The 13355-nt window shown below is 41.4% G+C and overlaps 2 protein-coding genes across 4 annotated transcripts in view; one reads left to right on the top strand and one right to left on the bottom strand.

The window, feature by feature from the left end:
* Positions 1-155: 155 nt before the first annotated feature.
* cfap263 (cilia and flagella associated protein 263) lies at positions 156-4103 on the top strand. Its single transcript, XM_085167883.1, is given in 10 exon segments — positions 156-736; positions 1074-1209; positions 1584-1745; positions 1837-1986; positions 2308-2418; positions 2618-2716; positions 2803-2910; positions 2982-3137; positions 3229-3244; positions 3247-4103. Coding segments are annotated over 10 exon segments (1104 nt in total). The 5' UTR covers positions 156-647; the 3' UTR covers positions 3324-4103.
* A 1559-nt stretch (positions 4104-5662) lies between these two features.
* Positions 5663-13355, bottom strand: part of srgap1a (SLIT-ROBO Rho GTPase activating protein 1a) — a 101888-nt gene continuing 94195 nt past the window's right edge. For all 3 annotated transcript variants that reach the window (XM_085167838.1, XM_085167839.1, XM_085167841.1), the window contains exons 20-22: positions 13002-13139; positions 8935-9325; positions 5663-8209 (exon numbers count right to left, since the gene is read on the bottom strand). In XM_085167838.1, coding sequence (XP_085023964.1) covers positions 7802-8209; positions 8935-9325; positions 13002-13139 — 937 coding nt within the window. In that variant the 3' untranslated portion in view covers positions 5663-7801. The remainder of the gene's footprint in view (positions 8210-8934; positions 9326-13001; positions 13140-13355) is intronic.

Raw genomic sequence — 13355 nt, 5'->3', positions numbered from 1 at the left:
TTTCGTTTATTTGATTGTGCCACTTCCCTTTACAAACCCAGGTTGCAGGTCATGCATAGCGCTGAGATCCGAATTGTTTGCAGTGCGTGGCCACAGGTAAATTGATTGCAGTGTCTCTAAAACTGGGTGTACAGTTTGTCCAACTCCAGTCCTCGAGAGCTATCGTCCTTCAGCTTTTAGACTCATCCTTGTTCCGACACACCTCAATCAAATGAATGGCTTGTTATTAGGCCTTTGCCAAATTTGATGGCATACTGAAGAGGTAATTCAACCATTTGATTCAACTGTGTTGGAGTGAGGATGCATGTAAAAGCTGCAGGACGGTAGCTCTCGAGGACTGGAGTTGGACATCCCAGTAGTAAAATGTTTTGTAAGTCCTGTCTGGGAATGAATCGGGAAATGTATGTTTAACTCATGGAATAAATAAATTATACATTTATTTCTTTGACGTTTCATTCAACACATTAGTGCTCGGTTACACAAACAAAGAAACAAACAAAAAACCTAATATATATCCTCAAGAAGGCGAGAGCATGTTTTAAACTCTTTTACTCTCATTGCAAAACTTAGTGAGTAAAAAGTTTCCAGAAGTACGTGAATGCAACACTAGGCCATAGAAACCAGAGGTTCAGTGTACCTTAGCAACCATGGAGGACGAGCTTTCCTTGATCGAGGAAAATGGCGAGGTCACGCAAGAACAGAAGAAACTCATTTACAAACGGATCGAAGAACTAAAGTAATGACAGTTCATATTTATTAAACTAAAAATAACTCCGTCCTGTCGGCTGTAACCCTACAACTGACTTTATTTAACTTTTATTTAACCCACCAAAGTTGCTTGCTAATGCTCTGCTAATGGTCTGTAATTTCAGTTAAATGTTACTAAAATACAACTTTTCGTCTATTAACCATTAGCTAGAAAGGTACAGGGTGAGCCGTTCCACCCTCTACATAATGTTTTTTCTAATTAATTTTTCTTAAAGTAAGCGGTTACTTCTCCGAGCATTTTTAAGTGATTTAAAAAAAAAAAAAAAAATTATTTTGCTTGCTTTTCTTATTCATTCTTCCCCGAGGCATTCCAATGCAGCCCTCCTGGCAGAGAATGACATGTTTGAAAGCTTCATTTGCCGCCTGGATCCACAAGACCTGCTATCCCAGGCTGGGGGAGAGGGTGCCGGGGCAACACGAAGCTTGAAGCTGGGGGCTGGGGTAAGTACCACAAAGGTTTATTAAATAACTTTGAATGCAAATCCTTACTTGCCATTATAGGTCTCTTCCTAAAAGTAAACACTGCAGATTAATGCTTCACACTCAACACATATCTACACACAGCACACTTTATTTGTCAGAACTTGAATTAGATAGACAGTGAAGGACAAAGTCCTTTTTATGGCTGTCCCAGCTGCAGTGTAATGTTTTTATAGTTTTAGGTAATGTCAATTTATTTACTGTTTGACAGGCCAAAATAAAGCAGCATCCTATGCACACTCTTTCCAGCCAATAAATGTTTGACTGAAAATATTTGCATTCTCTTTCTTGAACAAAACATCATAGGATACTATTATGAGTTTTTGTGCCTTCAGGGCGTTGGATGGAGGCGAAAGTCCAGGTCCAACATATCGGACCGTTTTCAGCCGCTCACTTTAGAACAAAAACTGTGCGTAGCACAGAGAGAAGTAAGAGAAACACAACAGGACCGGGAGAAACTCAAACTGAAATCTGAAAAAAACAAGGACAACTACAAGGTTACAACACACACACGCAAAAAATAAAACACAATATATAGAAACACTGACCCCAGGTACATTTATTCATGAATCATACTCGTCTTTTCAGGCCTCTATGAAGGAAGCAGAATTACGTCTGGCTGATATCAGGAAGGCCAAGAAGGATTTTGCGCGTAGACTGGTCAAACCTACGAAGGACAACACGCTAGAAATGAAAGAGCCAGAGAAGGTGCTCCAGTACATTGAAGACAAGTTAAAGGTAACAAAACTTGTCTTTTTAACAAAACAGTGACATCAACATGTGCACAGCAGTATTTGAATAGATTGTTCCAGGTTAGAGGTATGCACATTTCCAAAGGCCAGAGACTTTTTTACCCTCTTAAAGTCATATTATTAATTTTACCCAAGTATTTTATATAAAGTCAATAAAATTACTAAGATTCTTAAGATGGGTTAGCTTCTAAAGATTGAAGCAAGCAGCGTAAAAAACTTTTATACACCTTTGTTAGTTAACCGCTTTCTTCAGTCCTGTTTATAACCTCCCTTTCACCTCATTTGTTCTGTTCAAACGCATGTACAGGTCACCCAGCTGGAGACCTTAAATGTAAAGAATCAGGCACTAAAGCTCCACGAGAAGAAGCTCCTGCAACAGCTGCAGCAGAAAAAAGAGATGGGGAAAGCTGAGTATGAGGTAGAGAATGAAAGCAAATGTGTTGCTGTCAAGAGACTGTGTAGGTTGTAGGTTAGACTGTTACACGAGAGGACAGGAAATCAATGTACAGTCTGCTCTCTGCTGCCAGAGCTTGTCAATGTCTTACATGTTTGTAACCATTTATATACTTGCTCGTTTTGCTAGTGTGTAAATGCAAAGTTCTGTGTTTTGCATCTAGGAATTTTTTCAGGAGTATGACGAGCCAAGACCTGACAAAAACCTGGATGAACTTCAGATCAACAGTTTGAAGGTTCAGCGTGTTCTCAGCTCACACAAGGTAACTCGCTGGAAATTTGTCGAATGGTGTTCTCGACGTTATTTCCAGTATAACCTTCAGCTTATCTGTCATATCCGTGTGAGCAGGAAAAGCTGCAGAGTGTGGCATTAATGTCGGCAGAGCTGAGCAATGACATCGCCAAAGTGAGGCAGATGCTGGCAAAAATAGAGGAGGAGTTAGCGCATGCTGAGAAGGTTTGTCGAAATTAGTAAAGCTTCAAGAATCTAAACGCCCCAATTTTAATACCTGATCTTTCTCTCCTCAGGAGCATTCAGCAGCTGAAGCCCTTAACCACAAACTCAGACGGCAGCTCAGAGATTATCAGGCTCCTGATATCACTGAGTACATGCATGTCAAAGACAAATACAAGAAGCTTAAGCAGAGCATTCACACTTGGGAGAGAAAGGTTGGGATCGCTGAGGTAAAATGTTACTTTTATTCTATCTCTCCTCAATAACAATAAAACTGTTGTGCTATAGTATTAAAAACAACATAATCTCTGTTTTAACTAGATGGCCTTCAAGACCCACACAAACAGGTTGGAACTAGCTCCGGGGAACACCAAATCCCAATAAAACTCCCACACATAGCAGCACATAACATGTAGAAAAAAGAAGTTTCCCAAATGACTGATTTGATGACAACAAGAAAACTTTCCATCAATTGTTCCGCGTCTGCTTTGTTTATTATTGTGACAAAGTGGGTGAGAAGACCATTTGTCTATATTCTTAATTAACATTCTTGTTTTGATTTAACCATATTTCACATGTAATCTGCAATAGGCAAACAACTACTATCCCGGGTTTGTTTATGTTTTGCACTTTTACAGATTATATAATAATTTGTTAAGCTAACATGTTCTTTATTTCAACTGTTAATTTGTATTGTTTAGAACTTACCTACCTGTCTTCCAGAAACAAAAGGAGGAAATGTAGTTTTACTTCCTGCTTTATAGCTTCTGGGTTCATCGGAAGTCACAGGAAGAGACCAAGTGCAGAAGGGGAAGAACTCTTATAATTTAATAAAATTGATTTTAGAGGGTTTACGAAGAAATAGATTTATTGTTGTAATATGTATTGATTACACCACAGAGTTCATGTTGCCAGTAAAGAGGAGTAGTAGAGGTTTGAATATAATCATGGTCATCTTATCTACCTACTGAATGGAATAGTCCAGAGGAGAAATTGTTTGGTTAAGTGGACTATTTAAGCAGAAGAACTCAGGTGTTTCAGAAGAAAGGTTCAGGTCAGTGTAGCTGTGTGCAGTTTGACCTTAATTTCCGTTGATTTAAGTTCAGTTATGTTTATTTGAACTGAGTTAATTATAGAGTTGAGTTTCTTATTTGTTTCTTTGTAAATATTGTTTGGGTCACAAAATGGTGAATAAATCACTTGCTACACTGGACAGCATCAGTCTCCTGCACTTCTTTGACCGCTTAAGTCGAGTCCTACCACAATTATTGTTTGCAGTCTTTTAATGCTTTTTGTTAAATGTAAAAACAATGGCTTTCATCCTCATCATATCTGTCCCTGAGAGTCACTTATTCAAAATTATGTTTGACATTAAAAACACGTTGCGTTATTGCTTTATCTTTCTTTATTTATGCAAATGTGACTCATTCATTTAAGATTAAGACAGCTGTTATTGACACAAAAGGGAAACTTGTTCTGTAATGCAGTGTGGTGCCGAGGACCATCTGCAGCTGTGTTAAATGGCACAATGACAGGAGAATGAACTGATCATGTCACGACAGGAAGAAACGGGAACTTCTGGAATAAACAAAAGCAACTCCACACATCAGGCCCTGCCCTGGCCGGTGTTCACAACAAGGACTCGGGACTCTTGCTGCGAGGAAATCTGCTAACTACTCAGTTTGTTTGTGTGGCCTTTCGTTGTGCTCTCACAAGTTTCTGTACTCTCATCTTATTCGGACCATCTGTTGCTCAGAAGGTAGTGCAGGTCGTTTACTAGCTGCAAGATTAGAGGTTTGATCCCTGGCTCTTGTAGTCTGCACATAGAAGTAACCTTGTGCAAGATGCTGTTGTCCCAATGCATCTAGCAGAGTGTGCATGAATGTTAGACAGTGTGCGTAGGTTTAGAAAAAAGCACTTTTATGAATGTATGCGAGATTGGGTGAATGAGGTTTGTAGTAAAAATGCATTTTGAGTGTGCAATTAAAGCATCGATCTATTTACCAATCATCTACTCTCTTTTTGACTGTCTGAATGACTACAATCTTGAAACTGTACTTTTCTGCTATCCAATCAGAACATAAAGAATAGACACACACTGGCTGAGAAAGAGGCTCTGTGGGAAACAGATGACACTAAGCTGGTCCTTGTCCCCATACAGTGAAGGCAATGAGTCTGTTTTCTAATTTAATGAAAGCTTTCACAATTTTTTATTATTCTTGACAGTGTTTGTTATTCTTTGCAAAACTGGTAATTTTACTGTTCTGGATCAAACGTGGCAGCACGGTGGTTAGCACTTTTGCCTCACAGCAAAAAGGTCCTGAGTTCAATTCCACCATCAGGCTTTCTGTGTGGAGTTTGCATGTTCTCCCCGTGTTTGCGTGGGTTCCCTCCGGGTACTCCGGCTTCCTCCCACCGTCCAAAGACATGCAGCTTGTGGGGATAGGTTAATTGGTTAATTGATAATCCAAATTGCCACTAGGTGTGAATGTGAGTGCGAATGGTTGTCTGTACCTGTGTGTTAGCCCTGCGACAGACTGGCGACCTGTCCAGGGTGTGCCCCGCCTCTCGCCCTATGACAGCTGGGATAGGCTCCAGCGCCCCCCGCGACCCTGAAAAGGATAAGTGGAAGCGAATGGATGGATGGCTCAAATGTCTTTTAGGGGCACTAAAACTTCATCTACACAAGTGTAGTCAATCTAGTGAATAAATTGCAGTTAAAGTTCCTCAATAAAACAAACAAAAACACACAAGGTCGACAAACTATTTCCTTTATTAGAAAGAAATCCTTGAATGAACTCTAAACGTTATGATATTACATGCCATATATACAGTTATATACATAAAAGTGCAATGTCACATTGAGTAAGCTGTTTATTTATGATCAATTCTGCCATATAACTGTTAGGAAAATGGCATCATTTCTTACACACTTCATCATCCTGCACTGCATTTTCTCAAAAACACGGCATCTAATATCCGGGCAGAGTGTCTGAAGTTCCTCTAAAACATTTCCAAAGGCACTTTCACAGAATACAGATGTACATAACACCACAGAGTAGCTTAAAGCCTACAGACGGCATAACTCGAGTCCTACTGTTGCTGATGTTACATAGTGACAAAAACACATTTTTTTATATACACAACTGGCTTCACACTATAGGTGGGACACCTGTATCTCTGGATATTTATTCTACATCATATCTTCTAAGTGATTTCGACCCAGAAACACAACAAATATAACAAAAAGAAGATTACAAAAATAATGAAAGTTAGTAATTCAGAAATTAATTAACCTTTAATTATTTATACATATAATATTTGTCAAGTCAAAGATAGTGTAAACCTGCTGTTAGAGAGCATTGCTTATGCACTGCAACCTAACTACCAAACTCTTTTCTATATGTAACTATGCTAGCCAAACGCTCCGATGACATGCACCCGGCTCTGTTATTTCTACAGTACAGAGGTTAAAAAAACAAAAACAGGGGTGCAGCCACGAAACTGGAAGTCTGGCACATACAATTTTATGAGGCTATTGCATTTTGAAATCATTATATAGGAGCTGACTGACCCACGTAGCCCATTTCTTTTCATGCACTTCTAAGTATCATCCACACAAATCGGTAAATGTGCGAAAAGAGCTTCGACGTCAGTCTGAGAGCAGTACGCAAACATTATTGACATTCTTTCCCAAATATAAAACAGACTAGATGACTCAAAGCAAGCTGCTGTTTTCAAACACCTTCGCAAAGAGAAGCACAGGAAGCAGGGGGGACGTATGAGGAGGCTTTTACAACTAACAGTCATCAGGTCCATGGCTACTGGCAGCACAACCACAGGGCGCCACCTTGAGTCTAAACATGAAGGATCAGTATCCGTGTTTTGACTTATAAACTCATGTCTTTGGGTAAATAAAGCCAAACAAGGCATAAAAGGAAGCTATGGCATGTAGTCCACGCAGTGTAACAACATATTTTTTATCATCATTTCCCCCCTAAAGGTTACACAGATGCAAAAACAAACATGTTTCTTCCCACAATCTAAGATAACGTTGCAGGAATTTATGAACGCATCGAAATGTTCAGACGTAAAAGTCATAAAGCAATAGTGGTTTTATCCAATCATCATCTGTCATTCCAGGCAATACGCTTAAATAAATCTGAGTGAAGCCAGCACAGAGGTGATCTTTGTACTTAACGAAACACAGCAGATGGCATGCTTTGCTGAAGAAAGCTGCAGTTTACATGTGAGTGGAAAAAGCATACTATTCATTTATTAACAGAGTACCGTTAATAAATCATCTATAAAGGGCTCTTTTGGCTCCTTAAAACGCTTTCTGCCCAGCAAGTCACAGCACCTTTTCTATTAACGAACATCTGATGTATGAGCTACGTACTGGTTTGCAACACCTCCGAAGGCCATTCTAGATAAAAGGGAAAGAAAAATCGAGTTCCTCCCCCTGTGGTCACCTCAGCTCTCACCACAGGTTCAAGAACTGCATGCACCATATGTTGTTACAGTTACAGTTCATTATCATCTGTAAACTAAACTAATGTGTACATTTTCTAAAACTTTCCGGAAGCCTTTGTGATTTGTTGTTTTTAAATTCTTTTTTTTTTAAGATATCTGTTATTTAATATTAAGATTACCTAAACATATTAACACAAATCTGAGACAACAGACATATTTGGCTGACAAATCTGTCTTCACTACAACTCCTACATCAATAACTCAGATCTAATCCATCCAAACCATCAAAAAGAAATGTCTCCAATCCAGGGCCAAGTATTTTACACACTCTTAGATATTACTTGTACTCTCTCTGAGAACTGTAAACACTGGTTTCACAGTCTCTTGGGAACTAGATTGAGAGTTTTTCCCGCCCCGGAGGTTACATGGTGCAGGACTTATCCAGAGGGTCCTGAGAAGAATTAGCAGGAGGCTGAGGGGCCTGATTTGATTTTGGTAAGACCATGGGCTTGGGCCTCAAAGCGGGGGGTTTGAGCTGCACCCCCATGCGTGGCGCTACCACGGGCTTGAACGTGCTCACGGAATCATTGGAGGAGCTGGTGCTGCGGCGGGCGGGCGGCTCAGTGTTGGCAGTTGACCTCAGCATGACGCCGTGGATGGGGCTGAGGGACTCGCTGGAGCTGGCCGGTGTCGGACCTCCGCCGCTGCTGCCGGAGGTCTGCCGCTGCTCCAGGGTGTCCAACACCACGTCGGGGGCGTGCTTGGCTGAGCTTTGCCGCTCCAGCTCTCGCAGCTCGTTCAGAGCAGTGTTCATCGTTTCCTCTATGTCCTGCAGGAGAGGAGAAAAATGCGTGAGAGAGGATGATAATGACATAGGCAAGACACGAGCAGGAGGGTGAAGATGAAAAAAGAGAGAAAAAACAAGAAGGTAAGATTGGACGGAGGAATTAAGAGTGAAAAAGACCATAAACATGCAAAAACATGGAGAACACAGACAGAATATAAAAGAAGAGCACAAGGAGAGATTTTTTAAGAAAACACCGAGCATGCAGCATACATGCAAAGTTAGTAGACAATATTACTTAATACTGGCTCTTCTCCCTCACCATGTTAATGGCTCTGGATTGCAAATGAGATGCAGAGATGACATGTTCATCTTAGCATGCTCCCAGTAGGCAGACCGACAGCCCAGCACAGTTTAAGGTGCTCTCTGTAACCCTCTGCTTTCTAAATGACAGCCTATAAAAAGACTATGGCTTCACTATTATATAATCTTATATGACAGAAGCCGTATTAGAATGATGACAAAATTCAAGATCAGACTTTGGAATATTTGGCATTTTCCAAAAAATTCAGAATTTATAGGAATATTGTACGTAGGAGTATACTGTGATCCCTGCCGTCTGCCTGTGAAGCTAGTCTTTTGCGTTGCTTTAGCACAGGGTTGCAGCCAGAGGAAGCAGAAGACTGGGACTGACTATGTTTTTACAGGGCAGGGCAGGGCTTTGATGGTGGAGGGAGCTGCGGTCGGGTCGCCGCTCGTCCCGCGCTGACCTGTGCGATGGTCTCCGGATCCAGGGGCTTGCCGCCGTGGTGGTGATGGTGGTGGTGGTGGTGATGGGCGTCGGTAAAGCCCGTGTACTGGCCCGAGGACGTGGAACGTCGGATCGGTGGGCTCTCCATCTTTTTCAGGGACTCGTGACGACTGATATTCGTCAGACTGCTGTGGCCAGCGCGGCGCCGTCGCTCGGGGCTGTCTATGGCAACGTGATTGCGACTTCGCAGCATGTCCCGTGGGCTGAAGTGGCCTAGAACTGGTGAGCCCATCTCTGGAGTCCCGCCATGTCCACTATGACTCTGCTGGGAGGTATGCACCATGCAGTGGACATCACTGGGACGGGCAGGTGGCCGTCGAGACGGTGGCTCTGATCTTTTCCTGTGTCTGCTGCAATATAAGTGCAGGGAAGAGGAAACAATAGGCAAGCATTAAAAAAGCAGTTTTCCTCACCACTACGTCATCACATTAGCTGTGATTTATTAGCAGTTTAAAGCTTCTAAAAACAGAATTAGATGGGGCATATTAGCTTTTTGATGGAATCCTTGATGTCGAGCATCGGTTAAGGTTATTCTGGAGAGCAAGTAGAATGGATCTGTCAACCAGACGGGTGAGGTCTGTTGTTCATCAGAGGATCAAAACACGCTGAAGCTGCCTTATCACAGTTAAAACACGGAGACGGAGCTGAGTATGAATGCACTTCTATCACACATAAATCCCTTTACATTCACAGACTGCTCCACGCCAACATCAGCTTCACTGAAGCATTTGTGTTACTCCATAAAAGACCAGTAGAGGAGCGCATCCTCCTTTGTATTGCTCCAACAAGTATGACAACAACAACAGAGTCGAGGGCTGTAACGATCAATCAAAGCAGCTCATCACTTACAGTCAAGCAGCGCAGTGTCTAATTTTATTATCACTTGTTACATTTATGGAAATAGTGACAACTTAAAAGATTAAATTAGTAATACAGCATCTGGATTCTAACGCAGGTCAGGTCAGTTATTAGAGTTAATCATCTTCAGTAATAACTCTTCCTCGGTTGTTTCTCCGAAACAAACGGCTTCAAGTAGAGTTTACATCAGCACCATGAACGCGCTCTCAGACATTACCATTAACATTTCCAGGCAGTTTTATTACTGTGATAAACAAAAAGCAGTAATGAGGATGGACGAGAAGGTGGTGAATATAATGTGAGCTCTACCTGCAACGCCAGAGTATCAGGTAAATCCAAACAGACCTTTGATTATGTAACACTCTGAAACCCACACACATCTGAATGTAAATTGATAAATTCATGCGCATAATAAAAACATATGACTGCACCGATGGCTGCTGTTGAAAGCTCACACACTAAATAATAGAGAGCCAGCGGTGGAGTGGTGCAGACATGGTGTCTGGTGAGGAAACAACATTTTTTCCCTTGACTGCGCTGACATTTCTTGAATAGCAAAACAACTGCAGTACCTGCTCATAAACTGCAGGTGGAGCAGTCAGCATGTATATCCCGATTCTTCCTCTGGGACAGCATGTACTACAACAGGCACCGCAACTTACTCTGCAAGCTGTCATCGCATTGACAGCTCACCCTTTGCTTATTATGGCTTCGACTAATAACGTAACATAAATCACAAGACGCTGTACATGCCCCTCTTCGTTAACGCAGAAAAACAGGCCGAGTGAAGGAATTGTTCTGGTCACATCAACATGCTTCTTCTCCACTAAAAGAGGCTCTAACACAGCTGTCTTGTTTACTAATGCTTACTGTGATTACCATAGAGGTCTGTCTGGTGAGCGTGTTATTGTCTGAGACCACCAAGAGGGGAAAATATCCAAAGTATAAAAATATCCAGTGGTATAAATGATTCAAAACTCGCTGTTTGAATGGAAAAGTAGATGGTGAGCAGGGGGAGGGTGGAGGGTAGAGGAAAGAGGAGAGAGGTGGGGATCACCTGCGAGCCAGTGACAGGAAGAGTGTGACAGATTCTAGTTTAAGGACTATGAGGACGCTTATTAAGGCTGATGTTAAAAGGATGATTCATTCAGATATGTGCAGCTGCATACCAATACCTGCAGTGGTGTAAATATTGCCTCTAGCATGAATCATCAACATTTCAACAGTGAAGTAGAGGGAGCGAGTATGGCTCTGAATAAAATAGCATGTGTTTGGCCAAAACCCAGTAAGAGATATTTCAAGGTCGCTTATCCTCCACCAATGAAAAGAGAAGCAGGAGACAAAATACTGGCACGCAACCAGCAGAGAGACTGCCAAAAAGACTGAGGTGTGATTGGATTTGTGTGTGTCTACACAGTGTGCGTGCGCCAATCCTCCGTGTGCATGACTGAAATAGTTGTTTAATACTAATACTTTCTGACGGGAACTGTCTGGTAACTTGGGACAAAACAATGTGGCTGATGCTTGCAATTAGACAAAGAGTTGAGTTTAGGAAACAATGTCAGAGGAAGGCAGCACACTCAGGAGTTCCTGTTACTGCTGCCGTAAAACTAATGGTCTCCAACTGCCCTGTTTTAGGTCAAATGGAAACATTACGAATAATTTGCAGTGATTTAACAGGGTAAAAGTCAAATTTGCAGTAAACTAATTACAGCGAAACAAGGGTGTCAAACATAAGGCCTGGGGCCAGAATTGGTCCAGCAAAGACTCCAATCTGGCCTGCTGGATGACTTTGGAAAATGTGAAGGAGAACAAGAATTTTGGACTTTTTAATTTAATTTTCATAAGTTTTACAGCTTTTCCTACTGATAAAATCCTGCCCCATGGCTATTAATGCCACACCAAAGACTTTAAGCCCAAAGAGTCTAGGGCTGCCACAAACGATTATTTTGATAGTCGACTAATCAGATCATCATCCATTGGACGTACAGCTTATTGCACCAGCAGCATCTGCTCTTATATAACTATCATTAGCTTACAGCTTTAAGTGTTTAAGGTATGTGCTAACTAAAAATAAAGACAAGATGATAGTTTATTGAATTTAAATGAAATTTGCAGATTGTTTCGGTGAAGTTTAATAAACTCCTTGTTATCTAAAATATAACAGGACACCGGAGTAAATTCTCGAGCATCTCACACTTCTGATAATCAGCTGTCTGCTTGATGTTTATTCAGCTGTGTAAAAACTATAACTTTAATCTCAGCCAAACCGATTTACTCAGGAACAAATAAAATACTGAAAAAAGCCAAACAATAACATTTTTAAGTTATCTAAGTGACTTATATATGTTTAACCTGAGTAGCGAAAGACAGCGGTGGGTTTGAAAACGATTTGCCGGGAGTCCGGTGTTGTCACGGCTCTAGTGAGCCTTGCCCCCGGCTAGCTATCGAGCTAGTGGGTAACAGACGTCTCCGAAAACGTCGGAGCGCTTTTAAAAATATGTGGTGTCTTGATAAACTGAGCAGATATTTGAGGTTTACACAGCTACATTCTCGCCTGGAAATATGTTAAACGTTTATTTTGTGACCCAGAAAGAATAATAAAAGTAATATTAAAACTAACTAGCTGCCGCCATTGTTGGAAACTGAGCTGGGCTGCGCTATGAATTCTGGGACACAGCTTCTTCTTCTTCGGGGTTTAACGGCAGCTGGCATCCTTGTACATGCAGTGCTGCCACCTTCTGTTTCAGTCCGTTATTACACTCTTAAATCCTACTACTTATTCCTGCGTCTTTTGTGATCTTACAAAGCTTCAAACGACGCGTCGACTATTAAATCAGTCGTCGACAATTTTGATAGTCGACGTAATCGTGGCAGCCCTAAAAGAGTCATGCTGACAGATTCCTTTCTCTTGAAATAACTGTTAATTTTGCGTCCAACATAAGACCAAAGTGGGCTGGATGTGGATGTAAAACAAATTTTGACATCCCTCTTTAAAAACGTGGGAAGGGGGGCTATGATCCAAATTAAAATAGAGGTTTTTTTTTGATATTCAGAACTGCAAAATCTTTGTGGTCCCTAATTAAGGTAGTTGACAGAAATTGTGTAAAAAAAAACAAACAAAAAAGCATCAACATTGCTAGCACTGTTTTACAGCAGTATACCCACCTGGTGATGAAGGCTTCAGAGATCCTGGTGTCATTGGGTGAACCGATGTCTTTTCCTGAGCATTTATCCTCCCCAGCATGGCCACTGCTGGCCTCGCTGTCAGCCTTCTGACTCAGAGTGTCTGAGAAGTTGTCATCTCTGGGACACAGAGACAGTGTGACATTGAGACATGAAAAGAGCAAGAAGTGACAGACAAACCAACAGTAAAAAAAAAGAAAAAAAGGGACAAATCAGCAAATCAGTCAATCTTTTATGTTTGTTCAGTTCTTCAGTATCAGTATTTTCCATCCGTTTCCTGAGAGTCAGCATGCGTCACCCCCACCCCCGCCCCACAAGGTCTACGGAGTCAGATGA

Source organism: Neolamprologus multifasciatus, chromosome 7, assembly GCF_963576455.1.
Source record: "Neolamprologus multifasciatus chromosome 7, fNeoMul1.2, whole genome shotgun sequence".
Lineage (NCBI taxonomy): Eukaryota > Metazoa > Chordata > Actinopteri > Cichliformes > Cichlidae > Neolamprologus > Neolamprologus multifasciatus.
This window is presented reverse-complemented; position numbering and strand designations above follow the sequence as displayed.